The 27,441-nt window shown below is 40.1% G+C and overlaps 3 protein-coding genes across 3 annotated transcripts; 1 reads left to right on the top strand and 2 right to left on the bottom strand.

Annotated features, from left to right (window-relative positions):
• Nucleotides 1-2,521: 2,521 nt before the first annotated feature.
• On the bottom strand, nucleotides 2,522-7,900 carry ciarta (circadian associated repressor of transcription a). Its single transcript, XM_080442086.1, has 6 exons — nucleotides 7,706-7,900; nucleotides 5,962-6,284; nucleotides 5,693-5,768; nucleotides 5,497-5,575; nucleotides 5,145-5,295; nucleotides 2,522-4,965 (listed from the first exon to the last, which is right to left on the bottom strand). The coding sequence occupies exons 2-6, from the start codon at nucleotides 6,268-6,270 to the stop codon at nucleotides 4,633-4,635; spliced, it is 948 nt and encodes a 315-aa protein (XP_080298212.1). The 5' UTR covers nucleotides 6,271-6,284; nucleotides 7,706-7,900; the 3' UTR covers nucleotides 2,522-4,632.
• An 8,753-nt stretch (nucleotides 7,901-16,653) lies between these two features.
• Nucleotides 16,654-19,500, bottom strand: LOC308095265 (small ribosomal subunit protein bS21m-like). Its single transcript, XM_080442249.1, has 2 exons — nucleotides 19,406-19,500; nucleotides 16,654-17,225 (listed from the first exon to the last, which is right to left on the bottom strand). Exons 1-2 carry the CDS (start codon nucleotides 19,486-19,488, stop codon nucleotides 17,045-17,047), a joined length of 264 nt encoding a protein of 87 aa, XP_080298375.1. The 5' UTR covers nucleotides 19,489-19,500; the 3' UTR covers nucleotides 16,654-17,044.
• A 2,846-nt stretch (nucleotides 19,501-22,346) lies between these two features.
• crabp2b (cellular retinoic acid binding protein 2, b) lies at nucleotides 22,347-26,089 on the top strand. The gene is made up of 4 exons (XM_080442246.1): nucleotides 22,347-22,559; nucleotides 24,000-24,178; nucleotides 25,426-25,542; nucleotides 25,727-26,089. The coding sequence occupies exons 1-4, from the start codon at nucleotides 22,478-22,480 to the stop codon at nucleotides 25,775-25,777; spliced, it is 429 nt and encodes a 142-aa protein (XP_080298372.1). The 5' UTR covers nucleotides 22,347-22,477; the 3' UTR covers nucleotides 25,778-26,089.
• Nucleotides 26,090-27,441: the final 1,352 nt, after the last annotated feature.

The following is a 27,441-nucleotide window of genomic DNA, read 5'->3' as shown; positions in this document are numbered from 1 at the left end:
GGCTATTTGAAAATAGTCGATTTACAAGCTCACAAAGCTTGTATATATGCTATTTTCAAAAACTCTTGCAATAAAATGTGGAATATTTGGAATGTTTTTTGAAACATTCTAACAACAAATCCCCCCTGACACAAAACATTTTCATGAAAATATTTGAGGACCACTGGTTTAAATAATAATCAAAACATTTGGAAGCAAGCCTAAATAAGCAAGTACTCTTTAGAAACGAGCCCCAAAAAATCGCAACCCGCAACTACCAATTTTTACAAGCACCTTTACAGAAAAAGAAGCCCAAAGTCACTTATGATAAGCCGACATGGCAACACTGAGTCTGGGTCGCTTCGCTGCTGTTTTTTGCCTTGAGTAAAATAACAGTATAAGCAGCTCTTCCTCGCAGAAAATTTCAGTGGTGGAAAAAGTACTCAAATTTAGTTTTACTTAAGTATAAGTATCAATACTGCAATTTGGAAATACTCTGTGTTACAAGTAAAAGTCTGGAATTCAAAAAGTTAAAGTAAAGGTAAAGGCATCAAAATGTATTTAAAGTAGCCTACCAAAAGTAGAAAGTACTCATTATGCAGAATGTCCCATTGCATGTTTTCAAATGTATAAAATGTATCTTGTTTTTTTTGTATTTTGTATTTTCAATTTTGAAAATAGCAGCTCAAAGCTCACAATGTGACAGTGTCATATTGCAAGGTAGCCCCTACGGAACCTCTCCCTCCGCTATGTAGCTCCGAGATGAGGTTCCTCGTTATTTCCTGCCGTTTGAGGTCGACATTGTCGCACATTTTCCACTTTACATGTTTCTTACCCCTTTCTGCACATCGTATCCAAAAAGTAAAGCATTTCCGCCACTCTCTCAGATGTTTTAAATTTTAACGGACCATAAAAGCTATCCAACGAGTTGAAGAAAGTATTTAATTTGCCTCGGTCTTCATCCCGTTCCATAATATTTTGCATTAGAAGATGCAATTCAACATTTGACCAGTAGGTGAATCAGTAACGTTATCTCTACGGGCGCAATGTCTTAAAAACATGTAACCGGATGAAAACCGAGGCAAATTAAATACTTTCTTCAACTCGTTGGATAGCTTTTATGGTCCGCTAGAACTTAAAACATCTGAGAGAGTGGCGGAAATGCTTTACTTTTTGGATACAATGTGCAGAAAGGGGTAAGAAACATGTAAAGTGGAAAATGTGCGACAATGTCGACCGCAAACGGCAGGAAATAACGAGGAACCTCATCTCGGAGCTACATAGCGGAGGGAGAGGTTCCGTCGGAGCTAATTGCAAGGCATTGTGAGCTTGTAGATTGGCTATTTTCAAATGGCCGAAATGTATATAGGGCTGAAGCAGGGGGTAATGTATGACTTATAATAATAATCAAAATCTACAAAGTAGTGGAGAAAAAGTATGCTATTTGCCTCTGAGATATAGTGCAGTAGAAGTAAAAGTATTGAAAATCAGAAATACTCCAGTAAAGTAAAAAAAAAAAAAAACTACTTTAGAACTCTGCGTAGTTAGTTAAACATGTTTTGTTGTTTTGGTGTGGCTACATGATCTGGCTGATTTATAGAATAATATTAGTGAAACAAGTATATGAGGCAAGTGACATCAGTCATCTATGACGTCACGTCAGTAACATTTGGGCATATTCTGCCAAGATAGACATGACAGAGAACTTCAACTCTTATTCATATTTAAGTAATTGAATTCTTTATATTCTGTATTCTCAACAGCAGCAGGGTGCCTATGCTGACTTTTAAAGGTCAAAGCTACCCTACTAACTATGCATCACTTTACAGCTGAAGCTTGACTAGCTCTAGACCTCTCAGCACAGAAAACGTACTACAGTACATTTTACACATTATTTATAACTAAAATAATGTGTAAAATGTTCTACACAGAAGTTAAGAAGACACTTGTCTTTAAAGGCCAACTAGGTAGCTTTTCTGATCTGTGTATGTACACACTCTCCCCCCTCCCCTCTCTGACAGACTTCAAAGTGACGACTGTCTTTGATTCATTAATTGATTAGAGAGAGCACTAACGAGCACAGAATGAGTTTGACACTTTTATGGCCCAATCAATCAACTCAGTGCACAACCCCTATGAAATTCAAAGGGATCAATTAAGAGCTCAGGCCGAGCTGTAGATAGCATAAATAGGCTACTCAAACCTAGAAATATCAATCTATTTTTGTATTGATTATTTTGTATAATTGATTAATTAGTTCAATTAACTGTTGCAGTCCTATCATTGTTCTATGCTTTATTATTTTTATTACTACTTAGTACTTTAGTTGTTTTATAACTTTTATTACCTTGTATAATACCATGTGACAACTCAAACTTTTAGTTTGAATGTAATAAAACAGCTGAGGTTTTCTCAGGTTTTCACCCTGATGTCAGCTGTTTTTCAGATTGTATTTCAATATGACCTAAAATGGGCATGTTTTTTGTATTCCCAAAATGTATTAACAGAAACTGCTGAATCAAATAAAGAAACAAACAAACCATTCAATGTATAAAAAAGTGAGCTGTTTTTATCAAAGCATTGTTCAAATCAACCAACATGTGACTGTTCTTTTTGAATACAAGAAAATAATTGGGTGGTTTTCAACCACAAAACAAAAGAAGGAAATCAAAACAAGAAACACATAAATGTCAGTGAAAATGGAAATAGCAGAGCGCAAAAAGTTCAGGTCACCTGCTACTATTCGCGGGTCACCTGAAATTTACTTGATCATCTGGACATTGTTGGCCTTTAGGTTTACTATCTTTATTCATGTTAGCATCTTTTCTCGTCTCACAGATAATTAAATGAGCAATTTCCTGGTATATCCCTTTCCTTTTGTGGTTGTCATAAGCATGAATAATACCTGATTTTTACTTTGTTGCATGCTAGCGTCGCACACCGGAAATAGTCAATTCAATTGACAGGTTTACAAAGCATTTTTAATGCATTATAAGCTTGAATGAAACATGAATGCACAACACCGGTGTGCAACCAACTAAAAAATAAGCACGACTCACCAGGAGACAGGGCCATTCGTTGATATATATATATATATAATATATATATATATACATAAATACTGTATAGATCTGAGTATTTGGATAATAACCAAATAACATTTCCAAACACTTAGATCTGAAGAGGAATAAAGATTATCATTTATTTTTGCCATGCCAGTGGCAAGAATCGGACTGATGGAAACAATATTCAGGTCTTAGCAATTGCACTTTGTTATTTTAAAAAGGGGACAAAGGGACAACAGGAACCTCATTGTTTAAAATTTTCAGGGCTGTCCTTGGCTAAATAAATTCTTCAACTAATAGGAATCTGTAAAACTAGTGTTCCACATGAAATCATGTGGAAAGACCAATCGTTTCAGGTCAATCTCACAAGATTTGAATTTAGCTTCTAATGATGATGTGACCGTGGTCATTGGCCATTGAAAGTTACAGATTGGCAGGATTAACCACTTAGACCCCACCTTCGCAGAAAATAGCAGATCTGTAAACTTGCAGATCGGCTATTTTCAGCTAAGATATTTAATGTAGAGCGAAAATACGCTAGCATAGAGCCCTATAGGGTTTAAGTGGTTAAAGGGTTAAATCTAGTGCTTACAAGAGATGTGCTTAACATTTTTTTTTAAATATCTTTTTTTAAAGTGACTAATTTATTAAAAGTCTTGGTCGACTAAGATCGGTTAATTGAAAGAGGGGACAGCCCTAGCAGCTTTGCATTTATAAACCTTGTGTAAAACATACATTTAGCAATTAGCTAAGAGTGAGAATTCTTCCACCAAAACACTTCATATCCTCAGTGTCAAAAGATAAAAAATAAAACACAATTAATAAATAAGTCATAAAGAACAAAGCCTATTCAGATGTAACACACAATCACAAGGCTCAAAGGCTGCCATAAGTATCCAGGTTTTCAAGTATTGATCATTTTAAACAGATCTTTCATAAATAATAACTTGACTCTTTGACGTCAGCATTTCTGGTTATTCCTTCCTCGATGTCATCCAAAGTGCAACTACAGTTATTAATCCCTAATGACACAGGAGCAAAAATGTTATGCTTATTAAGAGTCTTAAAAACACTGATGCACATGCAATCGCTGTTGTGGAATTAAAAGCTATGGTTTTGTTTGGCACTTCTCAACAATGGTTGATGCCTCTGGCATGGCACACTTTACAATCATTTAGGAGTCGTAATAAATGTGTCATTACAAAATGTATTTGTAAATGTGCTATTGATGTTCCACTGTGAGTTCCTTTACTTTTGGAAAAACTGAAATTGATTATTTCCATGATATGAAAATCACAAAACAGAATACATATTGCCTTGTTTACATCAGGACTGGAAATAGTAACACTCCCTTAAATGTATCTGATGTTGATACAGTGCAATGGGTTCCAGTGTAATCTCATCTTGCACTGGGTATGTGTTAATGAATGTCTTCCCGTTCTTGTTTACATGACCTCAGCAAATCAGCCAAGCGTTGGCTCCTCCCTCAGATTAATTCTGATGTCATCCGATGTCCGTCCCTGGACTGTTCACGTTGGCAGACCCGCCTGTACCAATCGCTGTGTGGCAGCAGTCCAAGCGTGGGCAGTTAAGGTGAAGCAACCAGGGGGACAGTGGAGCTCGATGAGACTGAACTGTCTTGTGTAGCTAGGCTGCCACTGGGGGATGGGGAGGGATTGGCAAGTTGTTTCCAACTTAAAGTTTCCCTCCTGCTGCATGAATACAAAGGCCTGTCTAAAGTACCGGCGCCATCACATGCAGAAGTCCAGCTGTTCTGTCCAAGGCTGTTATGCTCTGTGGCCTCTGTGTGTTTTGACGTATCTGTCTGACAGCTCTCCATCAGTCGGTCTTGTTGATGTCGTTTACACTGGGGTGAGATGAAGTCAGGGGTGTCAGACTCAATCCAGCTCAGCTTTCGTTTCTAGAATAGGAAGACAAAATCAAAATAAGCCAAAAGGACAACTGACTGAAGGTCTCATCCGCCATTATGAAATATAAACCACGGCAGGGTACAATCACAAAGGCTAATAAAAGATCCAATGCATACTTTAAGAGAGCATTGTCTGTGCTAACAAAAGAAACAGCTATTAAGAGGCCTACCTTAACAGGGATGTGAAGCTGGTTTTGGCGCCAGCGTCGATGCAGACACGGAGTGGTGGTCGGTGCTGCTGTCGAGCGTTCTTTAGCCATCTGAGGGAACCATAATTTCAACATCATCTCCACCTGTAGCAAGGTTCTGAAGTACTTCTCACTGTACGAGAAAAAGAAAGGAAAAAACATTAGTTTTCCAAGAAATATATATTTTTCCTCAATTTTGTTTTCTATCTTGAGAAAAGTAAAACTCAGAGGGGTCCCATGTAACAGGGGTGAGGGACTAGCAGGTACAGTCCCAGTTATCACACTTATCACCATTAATACAAAGCACTAGTCTTTCTAGTTGTGACCGCCTTACCCCATGTCAGGCTTCTGCAAAATTCCCAGAATCCTTTGCAGTCTATCCATGGCAACACTCTGCTGGAAAGAGGACAAGCCTGCCAAAGATCAAACAAAGTTGTTAGTGTCAACAAAAACACAGAGTAAGATGATAGACTCTAGCATATCAATATCAATGTATGAAATTTGTCAAGACATTAGATAATACTGCATACCTTTGTCAAATCGGCCAGTCTTCAGCCCATTCAAAAGTTCAAATAGAGGTCTGATAAATCTCTGCAAATCAGCGCACTGGAAAAAGGACAAAAGAGACAGATGTATGTCAGTCTACTGCACAGAACATATCGGTTTCAGTCATTGCAGTGCTGGTTTGACCCAATGTTATTGAGAGCCATCTACCAGTTGTTATATAACTGCAGATATCACACTTAACAAAGAAAACATTAACATGGAATGTTCAAATAATTTAGGAAAAGAATCTCACTTTCTGAGCAAAGGCCTGGTCTCCGGGTGAGACTGACGAGTTTTGGTGGGTAATTTTGTCAGGACAGTGGTCCTCCCGGACATCCTCAGACCTACAGAGGGATCGGTCTGGATGGCTAGGGAAGGCCAGGCGTATTGTGGATATGGTCCCATGTGACTTGTTGACCCCACTGACACTGTCCCCCTCTCCTTCAGAGGAAAACACATCCGACTCATCCTCCGTCTGCTCACTTTCGCTGATCAGCAAGCCAGGAGTGGAGGGGAGGGACTCACAAGATGGCCATTTGGAAGATTTCCCCAGTGAATTCATTTCTCTACAGAGAACTGAGATAGAAAACAACAGGTAAGCATTGTGAATAACAAATCCCAAATCCATATGAAACACAGGTCAACATTTTTACATCAGAAGAATATGTTACTACCAAATGACCCAGCTATGAAACTTTCAAGAGGTGGCCACATAATTAAGGTTTTCTGGTAATTTGATGAATTTCTGACGAACAGATTCAAACTGTTTAAGGCTTTTAATATTAAAACCTTTGGACACAGCTGTATCAAAGTTCATGTTGCAATTGCAACATTGTAAAAAATGTAATCCCAATACACTTATCCTATAACTCAGATCAATAACGTGTATTTGCTGCTCAGCAGATGTGGACTCCACGTGCTGCTGCCTTTGTTTTTTGAGAGTCCACGAGTAGAATTGATTAATCAGAAGGCAAGATGCACCATCATAGTTCATTACATGGCACACAAATGGGCCACGTATGTTTGTGGGAAGGGCTCTTTCTGTAAAATTATCCTCTGAAATCCCAGAGGTGTTGTTTGGTGGTATTGTCCTTGAGTGACCATTTTTACATCATACGCGGCAGTATGCCAGTCAGTTGACAATGACTAGCTCAAACAATCAAGTTTGCCAAACTGTAGTAAATTATGCACTATCTGGTTTAAGTGGATAGGATATGTATCCACATGCCATGTACTAACTCTTAAACTGGTCATCATTTAAGCTGCAGCTGCTAGTAATTAGGATCAGGATTTATGCCAGACATTTTACAATGTCTCTTACAGCAGTGATACTGTAGGTCTACACGTGATGGGTGTGTGGGGTGGGTGTGTGTAGTGAGAGAGTGAGACAGCAGAGAGAAACTGTGTTGCACTGTGTGTCCGCCGTGTCGTTATAAGATTTGAGTCAGTTGCTTAAGAACACGTCTGGAAATTCCAGCAGCGACAATAATAAACTAACGGGCTTATGCCTAATAATAACTCTTGTTTATGCCGTATAAAAAGTACCAACCTAACCTATCTAAAGGAATGTAAAGCCGGAATTTGGCACGCATGGTGATGGAGACCAATGCACCCATTTTGGGAGACAAACATCAGCAACTTATCTAGACAAAACAACAAATATGTCTCATAATCATTACATTCCCCCATCTAACCAAACGAACAGACACTATCCTTGAATCAGTAGCTATAGCTGCTAAAGCTACAATAGATGTTTTTTTTGTAATTATTGGTACTCTGTGTGCTGCTGCACACCAAGTAACAGTAAACTGTTAAACTGCTTAATAACAACCATACTATTGTATGTAAATGCAAAGCATTTCAGATGGTGTGACAACCCATCTACAAATTGCACATACAAATATAGAAAATCAATAAATAAACACTGAACAAATCCCCTTTCTAAGGGGTTGAATAACCATGGCACAAGATCTCGCTCGTAATATTGAATTTCTCACCTTTATTTGGACTGTACGGGAACCGTGCAGGTTTTCAGCCGCAAAAAAACAAACAACAACTCCAACGTTAACGAATGAAGATTATTACTGCGAGTGCGAGGTATCCACGCTCTGTCTCTCGCTGCTCAACTTCTTACGAAATAAAACTCGACCAATAACGTTCCGTGCTCAACGGCTCCTCAACGGTTGTCCTGTCGTTGCCTCTCTTCCCTCCCTTTTCGTCCTTGTCATCCTCACCAGCGTTGCCAGGTTTTGCGAGAGAAATAAGCAACCAGGTCTAAAGCAAGCCTAAAAGAAGCGACAAGGCCAAGGCTATTTGAAAATAGCCGATCTACAAGCTCATAACGCGTCACGATGCGATACGTTTGTGAGGTTGTAGATCTGCTATTTTCATTATTATTTTTAATTATTTTAATTTAATTATATTAATTTTGGAACATTTTTACAACACAAATCTCTGCCACAAAATATTTCAGATAGAGGTCCGCAGACAAATACAAATCAATTTGGGGGTCCTTGACTTGAAAATGTTTGAGAAACACTGGTTTAACAACATTAGGAAGCAAGGCCAAATAAGCAACTACATTTTAGAAACAAGCCCAAAAAAACTACCAATATTTTTCAAAGCAACTTTACAGAAAAACAAGCTCAAAGTCGCTTATAATAAGCGGACATGGCAACACTGATCCTCACATTTCATTTACTTTGCCAGCCCCCTCCCTCTCCTCTCGGTCCTCTGCTCCAGCAAGGGAGACAACGTGCCGAGCACCACCACACTCCACGGACACTACACGTGCTGTGCCGAGCTCCGCCATTGGCCGCTGCGCGGAACGGGTTTTTGTTCATTGGCTGAACGCAAGACCAATCTGCGACGTTCTCCCAAGTGATTGGTTGCTAACGGTGCACTCGTACTGTACCCCTCCCCGGTCACTCCCGCACGTGTTGTCGGTATGGAAAGCTGCTCCTCTGCTCTCACACATATACACACAAATACACACACTAGTCACCCGCCGCACATGCTCTCTTGCAATAAGCACTATGCCAGATAAACATAATCAGCCTGTGTGACCACGTTGTACTGTACACTAGAGAAATCTATGACATGATACCAAGCTAGCAAAACAGACCAGTAGAGGGCTGGCACCAGGGGCTGTTCTATGGTCTAATAATACTTTATGCTGCAACTTTTGTACTATTTGTAGATAGGCAAATGGCAATTTTTGGCATGAACATCTTCATGTGTCAAAGTAAAAATCTGACTTATGCATACAGTGCTTTCCAAAAGTGTTCAGCAACCCCCCTGTTAACACATTTCACTGGATAAACAATTCATAAATACATCAATATGTTTCTATATTATATTTCAATTTACAATAATATTAATTGTAAACTTGTGTAGTGTAATCTCTCACTCTCATTCTCTTTTGCTTCTTTGCGCTGTCAACCAAAATGCAAACATATGACTAAAAACTATATTTCTAATCTAACAGCCTAACAGGTACATTGTTCCACATCAATTCAGAACTTTATGTTAATTGAATATTGGGTACAAATGTCCTTTCATAATATATTTATTTTACTGTCTTAATCTTTTTCATAATGTTTATTGCCCATTATAAGATGCCACCATTTCTGTCTTCTCACTTTGTGGAGAGTTCAGAAACCTGCCTACCAGCGACATCATCATTTGGCATGTTTGGTCGTTTAAAATGTTTTTTTCTTACTGATGCCAGAACAACATGGCTTCTATTTCAACATGTTAACTTTCCAGGAAGAGAAAGGCTGAAGTTTTGTATTAGCTTGAAATCCCCATCAGTGAGTGATGTTATTGGTAGGTAGGTTTCTGAACTGTCTATAGGCCATCAATGAGACACAGAGTGAGTAGACAGAATTTGTGCCATCTAATAATGAGCCATTAGTGAGGACCAATTATGGTTGAAAATGGGAGAAGTGCTCCTTTAATGCTTTGTGTAAAGCACTGAATTGCCTTGTGTTAAAATGTGCTATACAAACAAACTTGCATTTCCTTGCTTCGAGCAATATTAGCAGGTAATGTCATTGTGACCTTAGTCTCACTTCTGACTGAGCATGATTCAATATCTCACATCTGACCATGATTCAATGTCAACGAGTTGTCAAGAGTTTCATTAACTGCATCAAGGACATTGTTCCAAAAAAGACAGTTCGGATCTACCCCAACCAGAAACCCTGGATCAACGGCGAGGTTTGTGCTGCTCTTAATGCACGGAACGCTGCCTTCAGATCCGGGAATCTGGGGAACACCCGTGCTGCTGTCCAAAGTACCAGGAGGGAGAAGAAGGAATACGCTGCCAAACTGGAGTATCAGTTCGAGAGCGGCAACACAAGGAGTATGTATGTGGCAGAGCCCGCGGACCATAACAGATTTTAGAGGAAGAACTGGATGCACAGAGAGTCCCTTCTACCTCCCTTCCAGGCGAGCTGGACACCTTTCTCGCCAGGTTTGAGACTGTCAGCTCCAGCCAACCAGAGCCTGCACCGCCTGTGACTGCCAGCCCCTTAACCATCTCAGAGGCTGTAGTGGCACCCCAAGGTTGCGTGTCTGACTGACTGGAGACCGTTTGCCCTTACTCCAGTCATCAGCAAATGCTTTGAGAGGCTGGTGAGGGACTACATCTGTTCTTTCCTGCCAGTCACACTGGATCCATGGCAATTTGCATATCGCCAGAATAGATCCAGAGACGAAGCAGTTGTCTTGGCTATACACACTGCCCTCACACACCTTGATGTGGGGAAGAACAGATGTGTCCGAATGCTGTGGATTACAGTTCTGCCTTCAACACCATATTTCCTGCCAAACAAGATACAAAGCTCAGTGACCTGGGCCTGGACCCGACCATGTGCAGCTGGATACTGGACTTTCTATTGGGCCACCGTCAGGTGGTGAGAATGGGCAACGCTAGTCGGACCCCTTGATCCTTAACACAGGATATTTCGGGAGGCAGAGGAGAGAGCATGCCCCAATCCACATCGGCAGCGTATCTCTGAGGATCTGAAATAGTCCACGCACGTGGTGAAAAAGGCTCAGCAACGGCTCTACTGCCTCCGACGCCTGAAGAAATGTAGGGTGAGCCCTTCGCATCCTCAGGGCATTTTACAACTGCACCATTGAGTGTCCTGACGAGTGGTTCCACCGCTTGGTATGGGAACTGCACTGCCCTTGACCGCAAAGGCTCAGTGCATCGTAGGAGGTGCCTGTTATAGCACCACACATTTCTTTACATTACTCCTACAGATTTTGTCCAAACATCACGCAAATCAGTACACAGTATCTCTATATTCATTAAACCAAACAGGTCTTTCAGACTTTTCATATTCCATCCTGATTGGTCCGTTTTGAACGAAATACCTCAAATCATGAACACAGTGGGCGATTGCCATGAAACTTTGCATGCACATTGAAACTAGGCCAAGGAAGAAATACCACCCTACATTTTTCAAATCGGCCTTATGGTGGCACTATAACAGGCCGATTCGCGTTTGTACCTATAACTGGACCGATCAGCGTGAAACTTTGCATGCACTCTCCCTAGAGGCCAAGGAAAAACCTCTGCCCTGCATTTTTCAGCCTTTTATAGCGCCACTAGGTGGCCGATTTTTGCAAAACACATTTCTTGATATTGCTCCTACAGATTTTGTCCAAACATCACGCAAATCGGTACACATTATCTCTATAGTCATTCAGAAAGTCAGATTTGTCATAATCCATTCTGATTGGCTAAGATTGGCAAAGTTTGCAGGAGTGGCTTGTTTTGAACAAAATGCCTCAAATCATAAACGCAGCGTCCGATTGCCGTGAAACTTTGCACGCACATTCCTTCTAGGCCGAGGAAGACATACCACCCTTTTCACATTGTCCTGTTTTTTCATATTCCATCGTGATTGGTGAATTTCGAATATTTCTGGCCCACATTAACCGACCTGACCTGGCGGACACCTGTGTTCTGAGGAGCACTTTTTCTAGTTCTTTCTCATTATTTTAAACTGTTAACGTGAAGACCTGCATACATAAGAGTTTCACCTCACTTTTACCTGTAACTGTGTTGTGACAATAAAGTCACAGAAAAATAAACATTCTGTTTGTGATTCTTCAATTCAGTGTCCATAAAGGTACTGTAAATATATCCTATAAAGCCAGTTGTATCAGAATAAACACTGTGATCATCAAATTCTGTGTGACAAATAACAATAATCACACAATGAAACTATTTAACCAGACACACAGTGTTTACAGCTCGAACAAAGCTCAGCTCAATGCCATCAAGGGAGGGAGCCAATGCAACTACCCCTGTCACCACATCAGGCAGTGTGGTGCATGTGATGAGACATTGTTTTGCTCTGTACACGTGTATGAAAGGCACAGGGCGATGGTGGTAAAGACTCTGATAAAGGATGCTAATTCTGGATTTCTGGATGAAATGCACCCAGAAAGTCAGGTATCTGGCAATCTGGGAACCCATTTCGTTAAAAAAATAAATATATATAGATATATAGATAGATAGATAGATAGATAGATAGATAGATAGATAGATAGATAGATAGATAGATAGATAGATAGATAGATATAGATATAGATAGATATATATATATATATTTATCAAGAATATCTGTCTTGAGAGACTAGGTATCGTGAGAAAAAAGAGGAAAGTACTTTTACTTTAACAATATCAAGAGCAACTACAAAAAGTGCTCCATGGAGCACAGGTCTCCGCCAGGTCAGGTAGGTTATTGTGGACCAGCAATGTTGATGGAATATGAAGAATCGGACAGATCCATCTTGATAACATGACCAGAGATAATGTGTACCGATTTGCATGATGTTTGGACAAAATCTGTAGGAGTAATATCCAAAAATGTGTTTTGCAAAAATCGGCCTCCTGGTGGTGCTTTAAAAGGGCAATGTCAAAAGGGTGGCATTTGTTCCTCAACGTAGTTCCTCCTAGTGGCGCTATAAAAGGCAGATGTGAAAAATGCAGGACAAAGGTTTTTCCTGGGCCTCTAATCACTGGACCAACGGCTGTACACAGACATAAGGACGGGTGGATGGATGGACGGTCACACGGACAGACGGATGGACAGGGGGCAAAACATAGTCTCTGCCATGCCTTCGGCCTGGCGGAGATAATGAAGACAAACAAACTGTATATGAATAAGACTATGGATAAGTCCATTATCTAAATAATTCAGTTGGAAATTAAAACTTAAAGTAGATATTTTAGAATACCTTTCATAGTGTCCAAATTTTATAAAAAAAAGACAAGCCTCTGTTGGAGGACTGTAAACAAGTTAGAGATCACACTCACATTTTTTAGGACTGTCCAATATTGAAAGTTGTTGGGACGAAATTTCCTGTCATTTCCTGTCAGTCCTATAAATGATAAAATGCATAAAAAAGCCCTAAAATAAATCTAAAAAAAAAAAACGGGAAGAGCTAGAACAGCAGCCTGCAGGCCACAACTGGCCCGTCAGCAATAATATTTGGCCCGGCAATTTACAATATCGGATTGACAGTTCCACGTACCGACTATAATGTACAAATACTTTACTTGAAAAAATCGTATTATACTTCATCCAATTTGAAAGTGAATGACAGATACAGACAATCACAAATCAGGCAGCAGGGTGTACTGTGGCACCTAACCCCTCATACTGCAATCAATAGGATGTTGACAGATAAAACACAACACAATAAGTCAAGGCCAACCCTCCAGTGATGATGGCAGAGAACAGGCCCTCACATGCCTTAAACAACAACACACGAAACATTTGTTTATCTCTGTTCCAAGAAGAGACCTTGAACAATGAAACATCTTCAGATAAAATGTTATACATTCAAGGATGTGGATGCACAAAATTATTACACAAGCATTTCTATCTCCACCTTGAAAATGTAATTACATGTGCAGTTACTGTAGGCTATATCATAATGCAGTTATACCACACACATTTTTATTTATAAATGTTTATAGCAATATAGTCATTATTGTATATAAGCCAGTCTGACGCAAGTTCTAGTTCTTAAATCAGAATTTGATAATAATAATGATAACGATGTCCCTTTTAGCTGTTGGGAGTATTTTGCTACAGTACATTTGCACATGAAGCGTGTGTAGAATTCATCTTCTGCATTTAGCCCACCCTTCCTAACTATTAGGAGCAGAGGATGCCATTAATACGGCACCCAGGAGCAGTTAGGGGTTAAGTGTTTTGTTCAGGGACACTACAGACTGAGGGGGCAACTACTGACCTTCCAATTATCAGATGGTCTCAGATGCCCAAGAGCGTCTTGAGCCACCAGGCCAGCTGTCGTTGCCAGCCGCTTCTTTTCACCTGACAGTGAGGAGTTTCCCCAGGAGGGCGTATCGCCTGGGGAAGAACACATCATCCTTCACAGTTTCGTACCCTGCTGAACAGGCGACCAGATCAACCTCTAGGAGTTGCTACTGCAGCGACAGAGATTGCCCTCCCTATCTGGCAAACATGAATGGCCAAATGTGTTTGTTGGAGCACCCAGCCAAGCCAGTGGCTTAATAATGTACATGGAGGGTTACATGGAGGATTTGAACCCATCACCACGGTGAAACATTTTCATTTAAAAAAACAACAACAAAGACTATGAGTCTAAAAGCCTTGCCAGCAGCAACTCAAAGCCATACTCCTTACACCAAACTACATACTCAATACCTACACCTACTTTTTTGCCAAAGGGTTGCTATAGGCCGTGGAGTCAGCTTCAACAATAGGTTTCATTTTCAAATCTATTAGATTTTAGACTTTGCGTGTGTAGATTTTGTGTGCAAAGTTCAAATTTTGGCCGGAGGGTGGTGCTAGCGGAAAGGTCATGGGCTCACTCAAATAGTTAGCATTCATATTCCAGGGAGCAAGAATGCACTGAACAAGTTTCATGGCAATCAGCAGATTCGATTTTGAGAGCGCATAATGTTTTGTGGCTATCGGCCCATTACATTTTGAGATATCTTGGGTGTACAGTAAGACATTTGGCCAAACGCTGAATACACACCTGCAGCGGCATGTCATTGCCGTGTTCTGAAAAAGCGGCAAGGTTCGATGCATTGTCTATGAAGAGAAGCTTTCCCCACCACGCCAGGAGGTGGAGCAGACAAAAAGCAGAGTGGCAAAGTTGAGAAAAGTTCAACTTTGCTGCTGCCGTTGTCAATTTTAAAATAGCAGTTGTAGGTGTGAAATTAATCAACATTGAGCAACTGCATTGCCTATTTCGTTCCTAAAATGTATAGGCTGTTTACAGGCTGCCAGAGACAAGCATTGAGCGTTCTTCTCCTTCCTGTCCGTGAGCTCCTCCTCACTTATTTACAAGGGTGCCGCTCATACCTTGGACATGCCCATTTTGTGATAAAACCAAAATAAATAAATAAAAGCAATAGAAATTGCTGTTGCTGCTTGTGTGAGTTCAGCCTAAGTGCAGCGCTACAAGAAATGGCAGGTCACCAAAAACTGTAGGAGCCATCTTCAAGGGAGCATGAAAGTGCACAGTAAATTCCATGGCAACCCAGCCACTAGTTTTTAAGATATCTGGTATGGGGGCGAAAAAGGGCCTCTCTGTGTGGAGTTTGCATGTTCTCGGGTAGGTACCCTCACAAAAACATGCAGTAATCCTGGTCACTATACTGCCTCCCCCTGGCCAGCGGGGGCCCCTGATGGAGGGGAAGGGAACTGGTTGGAATAACGTGTTCCTTCCACGCGCTACGTCCAACCAGGTCAGGTGACAAGAAGGTCAGTAGGCTCTCATGCGTTGAAGGAGGCATGAGCTCGGCCCTGGTCTCCCTAGGTTGGCAGAGGGAAGGTAGTGCCCAGGATTACATAGACAATTGGCACTGGGTGTAAAAAATGGGGTTACAAAATCGTGGGATAAAAATGTAAAAAGAAAGATATCTGGTATGGGGAGTAAAATGTGTGCATGACAAGGGGCAGATTTGGCCTGGTTAGGAAAATGTCTGCTTTGACAACATAGCCTTTATTTGATAAGTGACAGTTAAGAGAGACAGAGTAGGGGAGTGACAGGCAGCAAATGGTCTGGCAGGCCAGGAATCAAACCTTGGACTCGCTGTAATTTGAGCCCATGTGGTACACGCCCTGACCACTCAGCTATCAGGTTGCCCCTGCTTTGGCAAAAGAACTTAACATTTATTTTTTCCAAATTTCCAGTTCAGTATCCAATTTCACATTTTGAAGCACAGCTCAGTTCCATGCAAAATCTCTCTTTCAGTCTGAAATATAGGTCATAGTGTATTGCCCTACTACCCTATCTACCCCTCCCTGTCATCACGGGCACCCATTGATTAAAACGGGACAGGATGATTGGCATCCTGCAGACAAAAGCCAGCTAGCCTTGCATTAATTTTTGACTTCCCTGGCATGTGGGGAGAGGGGTCATTTGCACACATTTAGGCCCCCGCGTGGAGGGCAATGGATGTAACAGCCCATGCGTAGTTGATACGGAGCCATGCATCAAAGAGAGCTTGTGGAAGGCTGCTCTGACCAGGTGAATTGTGCATCTCGAACACCACTGAGTGCAAAGGTGACCTTCATATGATGTGTATGACTGCTGCTGCTGCTGCTGCTGCTGGTGGCTGAGACACCATCCACACATGAGAACAAGCCCACAATATTGTTTCCAATTCCCCATGCTGTGGAATTAATTAGGGCACCTACTTGTTTGCTACACTGTATCCGTGTCTGGTAAGTATTTGCAAAGCTTTATTGGGACAATATAAAAATGTATTCCTTTCTTTGTAATTCTGCACCATCTGAAAAAATACCAGACAACTGTTTTCTCAGTGGGACTGAGAAGCAATGGTGGAATTTCTTGCTAAATGGAAAAAAATAAGAAATATGAGAACATTTGAGATTACTGAATTACAGTTTATTTTTTACTTTTTTTTCTCCAGGATCATGTTGTAGAGAGACTTCAGATGTCGAGTACAAGAATTTAACCAAGAGTTGAGCAATGTGTTTATGACCACCAACAATATTATAACAACACATACCAGCATTGTTCATACAACCATACGCATGCAAGAACAATGACCAAACATTACTGGAAGAAATAACCAGCAGAAACAAATGAGTATGATGCATTGCAAATTTTGCCATCTCATTCCGTCTGTTGAGATATAGAATTTTTCTCCTGGCTCATTCCAATTTTTCCAGCTTTCACTTTGATGTATGGTGCATTCGTTTTTAGGTGTTCCATCTTGCTGGCCTTATAGTGACAGGTCCATTGATAATGTTCTCCATCATTATCTTATTTCCTTCATTTCATTAGCAACCCACCCAGGCATCTTGTCTGTGTGTCTTTGAGATAAATGAGATCTTTCTGGCCATGTCAGCATGGTAGATTCGTTTGCAGTTCTCAAAGTTTTTCCGCTGTCTCTCTCTGCAAGGCTTTTCGTAATAACGCCTGCGCTTCACTGCATCGATGATCCCATCATGGGCCAGGACCCTGGAAATGTATCAAGATTCAAGAGTTGACAATACTATCTGACATTGAAGTTCACATGTCATTGATACAGGCAGCATACATTTTCTCCTCCTAGACAGCTTGTGCGTGTGCACATTAAGGATTATAAATACTCAAGAATGGGTGATAATACTGCAGTCTATTTTGCTTGTTTGTAACACTAGACTTTTCCTTCTTTGTTTTTAGTGCAAGAAAAAGAACAAAGATGACAACAAAGTCAAAATAAACCAGTCATCAAAAAATGCTGTTTTAACTGAAATATCCAAACAAATGTCATTAGTGTCATAAGGTTTTGCTGGATGGCAATTGCTATTTTCTGCCTGGCGTTTACATTTAAACATCAGCACAATAATTTAAACTCAGGAAAAGTTTGATTGATATCAAAATAATTGTATCCAGTTTCTTAGCAGCTACAATAGCTTACATAAAACTAAAATATCCAATACAGCATAGTGAGAACAAAATTGCATTCCTATTCTTAGTTAAGAAATATCCAAATCAGTGCCCAGCAACAATGAAGGTACAGAACTCTGGGGAAAGTGACAAAGCAGTAGCCTTTAGAATGCATAGGTTTGGAAGTCAATACCATGATGCATTGTGTGAACAACCATCAGAGATGGATAAGTGTACCGGGCTGTACGTATGGGTTGCTTTTGGTTAAGGTTTGGATTTGGGAAGGAGTTTATTAAGTGAGACTGCACTGCATTTGGCTCGACTCTACACACAATGCATGCTGACCAGGTATGGTCCTGCGAACGGTTAACGGGCCATACCTAGCATGCATTGCGTGATGTATCCTCCCATTATAATGGTGGGTATCAGAATGGATAGCTGCAAATCCATCCATTCTATTCACCATTAGAATAGGAGGATGTGACACAACCTAAACATTCTCCCAGAACTAGTTTGGCACATAGAGACAGCTTGTCTCAACTGTCGATATGAATGGGTCAGACGGTCGTCAGACGGTCCACTTAGATTGTAGTCTCTCAAAGGACATCTTCATGGTTAACAACACCTGTCATGACTGAATAACTGAATTTGCCTTGTGGAACCTATGCTTAAATTTAGACATACCGACAGTGCCTAACATTAACTTCACTTTGTTAATTAACCAAACACCAATCCAATGCCTTAATGTAAGGTCACTGTCATCTGAGAACCTCCATTTTACCAATAATGACAATATGATGACTGGGACAGAGTTTTAAAGCCATATTCAACCTGGATTCATGTATCGCCAGGAGTAATAATTGTTTCCAAGACGGTGAAGTTAATTAATAGTATATTCCTATATTTTTCTGCAATACATGTTTGTGAATATCAGGGGCCATCTAGATAATGGTTCTTCAACATTAATAAAGAAAATTCTAGAGAACATATCTTGGTGAAAAAACAACAAAAAAGCTTGTGTGATGACAATAAACACGGTCCCATTCTCCTCTTACAATCCTATGTTTGATTCTGTACATAACCAGAGGACGTTTTTCAAAGGACATTAAGCTAATTTACACAATGACACAAGTAGCAATACCACAATATAACAATACTCTGTTACAAGTAAAAGGCCTGTATTCAAAATGTTACTTGAATAAAAGTACAAAAGTATTGGCATCGAAATATACTTAAAAGTACCAAAAGTGAAAGTACAAAATGTTTGAAAATAGCAGATTTACAAGCTCAAAACGCGTCACATATATCCTATGGTATAAAATAGGGCTTAGGTGGTTAATGTATGTTTTATAATATAATAATGATATCTGCAAAGTAACTAGTAACTTTAAGTTTTAAAATAATTGTAGTGGAGTACAAGTATAATATTTGTCTCCAAGATGTAGTGGAGTAGAAGTAAAACTATTAATAATTGTAAATACTCCAGTAAAGTAAAAAAAAATACCTCAAATTGTAATTAAGTACAGTACTTGAGTAAATGTACTTAGTTACTTTACACCATTGACACTTTGAGACACTAAGGTTTTGTCAAATTATACTATGAATTGATCGAATTGATAAATGCACTGGCCCTTTAAGACAGAGATACAGGGATACATGACATTGAGCCGTTAGGGTAAGTTGTTATGTAACGTTAAGCTTCTCGTTTCTTTTGACTGTTTTTGTTACCAAGACCCTGAATAATAGAATAGATATAAATGAAGAAAGACCTGGTTAAAGCCTTGTAAGCTGCATCAACGTTGCTTTCTTGAACCATCACTGTCCGTGCGACGAAGCGAAGATGGTTCGCCATGTTGAAACCGGTGTAGCTCCAAACATTGCTCGGGTGGGAACGAAGCTACAGCAAAGATAAGATTCCGCCTGGTTGATATTACCGTTAGTGATGGCAGTACTCGCATGTTTTACTTAAGTAAAAGTATCAATACCCTATTGTAGAAATAGTCTGTTACAAGTACAAGTTCGGTATTCAAAACGTACTTGAGTAAAAGTACAAGTACAAATATTGGCATCAAAATATACTTAAAGTACCAAAAGTAAAAGTACCCATTGTGCAGAATGTCCCATTTCACAATTTCAAAATGTATACAAAAATCGTTTGAAAATAGATTGCGTCACATCGCAACGCATTGTGAGCTTGTAGATTGGCTATTTTCAAATGGCCGAAATATACCTGTATATAGGGCTGAAGTGTTTAGTGTGTTTTGTAATAATAATCAAAATCTACAAAGTATACTAGTAACTATTAAAGCTTCATATAATTGTAGTGGAGCCTGAGATGTAATGGGGTAGAAGAAATGTGTACAATACTTGAGTAGTACATTAGTTTAAGTTATTTTACACGGATATTACCGTATAATAACTCAACACTTGGTGGCGCCGTTTCCACCGTATCTCACAGCGCCTCAATTGACTTTCACTAGGCCATGTAGACCCCCATTTCAAATGATTCTGTCATAGCATAGGGAGTCTGATCTGAAAGGTGTTATGGTTTAAATTATGCTGAACGTAGATTCATAGTGGTGATATTGATACATTTTGTCTCTCAAATATGTTTTTTTATTATAATAATGTCATGGAAATGTAATTGTAATAAAATCAAACCTTCTCATTTTACTGGCAATCCACTCAAAGAACCCTGGTCCCACTTTTAAAACCACTGCTATAGGCCTACCCTACATGGTCTGTTGTTCTTTACTTTCTTTCTTTTTTCTTTTTATCATAGGCGTAGTAAGCCTATGTAAATTACACCTGACTAACATCCTATCATCAGCATGCAAATTATTGTAACTTAGTTATTATTGATGTCTGTAATTTGATTTAGGCCTATCCAATGATAGTGCTGCTGTCTAAAGACATGCATGGTGAATATGCCTGATTTCTCTTGATCAATGTACTTTTTAAATTAATGTCTTTAACCACTGAAGCCATATTTTATACTATCTATACAAGCTCACAATGTGTCACAGCGTAAATATTTTTGAATTTTATATTTTAGATGAAATGTGTTAATTTAGATATGTATTAAGTGAATCTGTTCTCCTATGACCTCTTCCCCTCTATACCCCTCCCCAAATCTCAGGAAACCAAAGATGGATGTTGCACTGATTGCTTCACAGTGATTCTTTTCCATACAAATTGAGCCCTCACTCAGGGAGAGCATAATAACCCAACAGATTTATGAAACTCTACCTGTTGTCATAGAAACAGAGACTTTTGTTGTCCAGGGATCTTCTTATCATGGGCCATGTCTCCCTCTTGTTTGCTCTCATCTCTTTCCTTCATCCCCTGTGTCTCTTAATCTCATACAGATAATAGAACCTACTGAGGTCAGCCAGCGGTGAGTGTTGGGCTCTCATGGCATCTAGGCCTAATTGAGATTCAAATGTACTTTTATTGGAGAATTTTCTCGTAATACACATTAAGCTTAATTGGCTTGATGTTACTCTGCTGCTTGAAGTGGGAGTCTAAACTAGGAATGCCATGACTCTGCATGGATGCCATCTCCTTTCTCCTACTGTTTGACAGTTGAATGTGGTATAATGTTTCCAGAGGTATCACTTCTGATTCAGTCCTGATGAAATGTTCTTGGCTGCTGTGTGTGTGTGTGTGTGTGTGTGTGTGTGTGTGTGTGTGTGTGTGTGTGTGTGTGTGTGTGTGTGTGTGTGTGTGTGTGTGTGTGTGTGTGTGTGTGTGTGTGTGTGTGTGTGTGTGTGTGTGTGTGTGTGTGTGCGTGCGTGCGTGCGTGCGTGCGTGCGTGTGTGTGTGTGTGTGTGCGCGCGCGCATATCAGTTTACAACATCAACCCCAAACATCAGTTTACAACACCAACCCCAAACATCCCACAGGGGCTTAACCCCATCTGCTTTCACATCTGTCTGTGGATGGTTGATTCTCTTTTTTCCACATGGAAGTATTCAATGAAAAGGTTAATCCTCTGTACCACATTCTTGTTTAGTGATCTGCATATAGGACCAACACATCTTCTGCCACTAACAGATAGGCTATTTAATTAATTAACACCAAAAGTTTCATTAGACTTCAATTCTGAAAAGCAGAGTCACAAGTTGGCATAAATAAAGGGTAACATGATAGGTGGGACCTCTGGGCACCTATGCTAATTTGGCAATGTTTTCCTTAAGTAAAGTAAAGTAGCCTATACATGATTAGAACCATGCTTAAACATTCGACAATTAAGGTCTAATACTTCTACAATTGCTACAAATTGCTACAAAACCTCTATGTCCAGTCATGTTGGGGCTTAAACAAGAAGTCGAAGGATAAAATTAAGTCTAATAATGATGTACCTTGCATGTTCACATCATGTATTATTTACTTTAAGACCAATTTTCAAATATTTTATTTTTCAACATTTTGGACAAAATAGCCAATTTTACATCGAAGTGCCCAGATGTCCCTAGTGGCCACCTATCCTGCTGTATCCAAATTAAGTGCTAACACAACTAACCGTTTGTCGTTGAAAAACTATACATTTTCATCAAACTCCTGACATATGCTGACAGATAGATTGACTTTAGGGACTGGGAAATTTTACCAAATAGCCTAGCTATGATCTAATTCTTGCCACCGCCCAAAGTTACGCAGGCTGGACCAAAATCCAAGCCAATGACCGAACTGACTGCGTCAAAGCGCACAGACAAGGAGGGCGCACGCACATTATAGCCGGGTGAACGAGAGACACAAGATCCGTCAAGGATTTAAAAAACTCGGCAGTAACGGTATTTTTTCTCAGTTTTCTGAACTGCTTGTAATAATAGCCTACAATGGAGAGAAAGATCACAGATTTCTCCGGCAAGTGGAAAATGAAAACCTCGGCAAATTTTGAGGAACTTTTGAAAGCACTAGGTGAGTGATTGCATGCCAATATATGTCCTCTGTTCTCACCAAATGTAGGCTACTGCTGGCATCAAGATTGCTGGAAAAAAAGAAATACGATGATTAATAATGATTAATAAAGAAAAAATGTTTTTAAAGACAATGTTACTTTGTCGAAAATCTGTGGGTCGTTTAACAAAAAAAAAATCTGTGTTTAATTTGTTTTCAGTAGTTTTAGAAGAAAACGTCATGGCAACGTTTGGAAAGTTTTGGACCAAGATTCCTGAACATTTCCCCACAAACATGCATGTAATCTGTAGCCTAAATATGTTATTTGTTATATGCAAAGTTAATGTAGGCTACAGTTCATCATGCAAATTCAACATGATCCAACATGCCATAGCCATAAAAAGCATACTCCCTTCATCAAACAACAACCTGTCAATTACTTGAACAAAAGTCCAGTTCCTCAAATGAGGACCTTTGTCGTTTTCGGAACTGGGCTTTTGTTCACACTTTAATGTCAACCTGGAGTGGTGTGTGCATGTGGCATGGGACATCACTCAAGTTTTACCCCTCTCTTACAATAGATGGCTCTAGCTTGATAGTGTGCTCAAAAGTTATTCTTCCAAAGTAAAATCCTCAATGTAAACATATCTCTGGGAGTGGAAAGATTTACCCAAATGGACCCATTCAATGGATCCTTATAGGATTTAAAAAAATACTCTGTTAAAATAACAGTGAATTTCTGTATGCTTTTATATGAGACAGCATACCTTTATGAGACAGCATACTAAAGAAGTATGAGTCTTTTTTGTGCCTGGAGAAAGGGGTCATAGTTGGGCCAGCCAGTGGCATCCATTAAAAATGTGAAGACAAATAGCCTGTGGAAGAATGTTAGATTTCCGTTCATCTGAGGCAAGGACCTCATGCGTTTGTAATTAGAGCCAGTGTAAACGGAACTAAGCCTCCAAATGGGCCCCCTCAGCCAGCTAGCACTGAGTCCTATTCCCTCATTGCCTTGGGCCTCACCAGCTCGCTCCGGGAGTCTGTGTGTGTGTGTGTGTGTGTGTGTGTGTGTGTGTGTGTGTGTGTGTGTGTGTGTGTGTGTGTGTGTGTGTGTGTGTGTTCGCGCGCTGTCGGCTTGTTATACCATTCCAGAAGCAAATATGGACCGGCTTGCAAGAAACAGAATCAGATGTGGGTATTTTTTTTTTCCTAAAACCAGTTGAAACCAACAGAAGAAAGGGGTTGAGGGTCAGGTCATATATTCATCACGTAGACGTTCAGCTGTGGTGATGTGTATAAAACAGGTTTTCTACCTCCATGAGTGGAGGAATGAGAAAGAAATCATGAGTCTCCCACCATGATTTCCTTTCCATCTCTCATAAATCAGTGACCACAGAGAAGGTGCGGTCATTCATCATATATGTCTTCTTGTCCTGTTTATGTATGGTCCCTCGTGGGCAGGTGTGAACATTTTCCTGAGGAAGATTGCTGTAGCGGCGGCCTCCAGCCCGGCAGTGGACATCACCCAGCAGGGGGACAGCCTGTCCATCCAGACATCCACCAGCGTCCGCACCACCTGCATCTCCTTCACCGTGGGACAGTCCTTCAACGAGGCCACAGTAGACGGACGCCCCTGCACTGTAAATGCCGTATTTGCTCTGCACCACCCCTCATGTCGATCAATCAATCAATCAATCAATCAATCAATCAATCAAACTTTATTTATGTAGTACATTTGTAATGCAATGTAATGTATTTTGTATTAAGTAAAAGTGCACAGATGAAAAGAGGTCTCACAAAGCCAGACAACCAGAGATCTCCACCTACTGATACTGTATGTCTAGTGACATCTAAATTCAGTGAATGGACTAAAACTGTGTGGAAACAATTAGGAGATTAAAGAAATAACAGCATCACAGAATCAATGCAAAGACCTTAGTGTGTTTCTTCATATGGGATGGTATCAGGATTGGTTTTCCATGCAGTGGGTGTAGGGTGTAGGTTTATTACTGCTGGTTTTCTCCGGGTCCAAGCCCATTCATTGAATTTAGATTTACCCAGACATACAGTATGAGTAGGCGGAGATCTCTCGTTTGGCTATGCAAGACTAGGATAAAAGAATAATTCAAATGACAAAAACAGACAGATAAAACAGATGACTGGGCAATAAAATATGTTAATTAGTTTGAAAGGAGATTGAAAATGGTTCTGCTTCACTCCATTTCTTACAGTCATGTATGACTCTGGTAGATGCACATTTCAAGTTTATTTGTGAAATGCAGTAGTTACACAGATTACGGTTCAATGAAACGCTTGCTGCAGCTCTCAACAATGCAGACAATGCAATGCGAAGCTAAATGCAAACAGATACAGGTAAAGAAATTTGTCCAAGAAGACCACTACGGCCTGTTAAGCGAGAAGACACATATGGGAGTCATTTGTGTGTAATGTGAGCGCTGTTCTTGGTGATGAGACAAAGCTCTGTTCTTCATTTCTGGATGCTGAGTGAGTGTTGAAGGACAAAACAGACTACAGCATACAGTAACATGCAGTGATAGGTACAAAGAGCTGCAGCTGAAACCTACTTTGTATGATTCAAGAACAATGGGTAGGACATGGTGTGAGGACCTTGAATCTCACTGATAGTATATTCCTGAAATAAAAGGACTTGTGTACATTTTTGCACTCTGAGAATTAAGCTTAAGCTCAGGATTTTGCTGTGTGGATTCAATGTAAATGTACACAATTGACATCGTACAGCAACAACTGCTCATTTCTCTGAGCCATTCCGTTAGATGTGAGAAAACCTTAGCTGGACATAACCTTGACATTGCTCAATGAACTGAAATGACAACATCTCTCTTTTTGTGTTGCTACATCCCTGCAGAGCGTTCCTAAATGGGAGACAGACAGCAAGATCAGCTGTGAACAGACCCTACAGAAAGGGGAGGGGCCTAAGACGGCATGGACTCGAGAACTGACTAACGATGGAGAGCTGATATTGGTAATTCTGTTGTTACTGATACAGGACTTTTTTTTTTCTTACATTTGGGGAATTTGCAGTTGTGTAGGGAATTTAGAAACGCTTTTAAGTCAAAAATGTAGATGACACTTGAGACATGCACATTGATTGTATGGTTCTACAAAGGTTTTTGATTTGGTCTCTTTGTTTTCTTTCTTCCTTTCAGACAATGAGTGCTGGGGATGTTGTGTGCACCAGACTTTATGAAAGAGAGTGAAAGTCGTTCTAGACTTTTGGTAGTAGGCCTTCCTCCATTATTGTGCTTCCAGCCTGTTTACGTTTTCTTCTCTGTTTTCATGCTCATTCTGCCATCCAGCCAGATTGTGGTTAAATCTTACCAAACAGCGCAAGGCATCTCAGCAAGGCATCCGTCAATGTAAATGAAAGTTGTTCTGTTGTTGCATGTTATATTGCAGATCTCATTTGCTACATCACCAAAGCTGTATTTATTCTGTGCACCACGCAGCAATGTCACAGCATATTTCTTGTTTTTAGAAACTTAATAGCATTGAATAAATTCTTTTCATATCATTACAAGCTGTTTCATTTGTTTTCATGGCATGGCTCTGCAGAAGTCTAGCCATCTATAAGAGGTTCTGCGTGTCTGTTTGTGTGACTGGAGCTAATCTCGCAAACTACTAGACCGATCAGTGCCAAATGTCTTGTGAAGTACCTCCACTAATTGTTTTCCACATATGTTTTATACTTTCTGAAATGTTTAACTAACATTTTATAATGGAAGTCAACCAGGCTTTGATTGGGCTGAAATCTAAATCAAATTTGGAATCATAGACGGCTGACATCATATATGACTGACGACACAGGCTGGACGCTCATTGGATTGATTGATTGATTGATTGATTGATTGAAAAATTTATTAGGCAAAAAGAATGTAAAACAACACAGTTACATTTATAATACTTTTGTCTAAAAGGTCAGACCAAAAAAGTCCTTGCAGACTTGTTTCCGTTGGGGTCCTTGAATTAATTTCATACAACATAAAAATACAGAGAAAAAATACCACTATGTACAAAAAAAAGCATGAAAAAAAGAAATAAAAAATATATACAAAAAAAAGGGGAGGGGGTCGTCTGTCTACCGGGAAACTGGTACTACCTCCTCTTATGGCCTCCAGAAAGATGAGTTTTTGTTTAAATGAGCCCAGCGAACTGCATTTTTTGAGGGATGGGGTTAGACTATTCTCCATTCGCCATTCCAATGTTAATCCTGAGATCCATGCATGATTCAATTTTTTTTCTTCTCCCTGTGTCATAATGTTCTTGAGAAATCAAAGATATGCTCCCTGGTACAGAAACATGCAGGCTCCACCCTGCACCTCCTATTCCCTTGTCATGGATCCGTGACTTCTTTCCATGCAGGCCTCTTTTCCTCCTCATCTCTCCACTTCCATCGTCTACATACCTCGTCCTCTGTGTGCTCTCTGACTTCATCGCTCTCCATTTGCCCAGACAGAACTTTTAAAAGTCCCAAGGATAATCCAATCCATATTTTATCAACGCCATTCAAAGGGACGCTTGGCAATAACAGGGGGAAAAACAGGGAGTGGTGAGGAAAAAGAGTGAGGGAAAGAAAAAATACATAATTTCAGTGTACAGAGAGAAGTACAATTCTCACCGTTTTCTTTCCCAACTGCACCTACTTGAGCTCAATAACCCCCCCCCCCTCCCCTCCTCCCTTCTACCCTGGCTTTGCACCAGGCACAAAGTGTAAAGTGGCTTGCACTTCAGCTGTTAGGAGGCTTCAAGTTGCTCTCTGTCAATCCCACTTTTCAGCCTGACTGGGTAAAAAACAGACATGCACTCACGAGAGCAAAAACAAACACATTTCAACAGATTTTGAAATCCTGCCCTCAAAGCCCAT

The sequence above is a fragment of the Gymnoscopelus braueri genome (genome assembly GCF_963280865.1).
Source record: "Gymnoscopelus braueri genome assembly, chromosome: 11".
NCBI lineage: Eukaryota > Metazoa > Chordata > Actinopteri > Myctophiformes > Myctophidae > Gymnoscopelus > Gymnoscopelus braueri.
The sequence above is the reverse complement of the archived record's forward strand: the minus strand, read 5'-3'. Positions and strand labels throughout refer to the sequence as shown.

Bases quoted from the DNA above. Each gene is read 5' to 3' on its own strand.
- ciarta (XM_080442086.1), bottom strand. From the start codon at position 6,270: ATGAATTCACTGGGGAAATCTTCCAAATGGCCATCTTGTGAGTCCCTC. The intron at 5,769-5,961 runs GTGAGATTCTTT...TCCTTTTTCCAG, and splicing joins ACCAGGCCTTTGCTCAGAAA to TGCGCTGATTTGCAGAGATT. The intron at 4,966-5,144 runs GTAGGCCTCTTA...TTCCTATTCTAG, and splicing joins AGCTTCACATCCCTGTTAAG to AAACGAAAGCTGAGCTGGAT.
- LOC308095265 (XM_080442249.1), bottom strand. From the start codon at position 19,488: ATGGCGAACCATCTTCGCTTCGTCGCACGGACAGTGATGGTTCAAGAA. The intron at 17,226-19,405 runs GTCTTTCTTCAT...ATACATTTCCAG, and splicing joins GCTTACAAGGCTTTAACCAG to GGTCCTGGCCCATGATGGGA.
- crabp2b (XM_080442246.1), top strand. From the start codon at position 22,478: ATGGAGAGAAAGATCACAGATTTCTCCGGCAAGTGGAAAATGAAAACC. The intron at 22,560-23,999 runs GTGAGTGATTGC...CCTCGTGGGCAG, and splicing joins GGAACTTTTGAAAGCACTAG to GTGTGAACATTTTCCTGAGG. The intron at 24,179-25,425 runs GTAAATGCCGTA...ACATCCCTGCAG, and splicing joins TAGACGGACGCCCCTGCACT to AGCGTTCCTAAATGGGAGAC.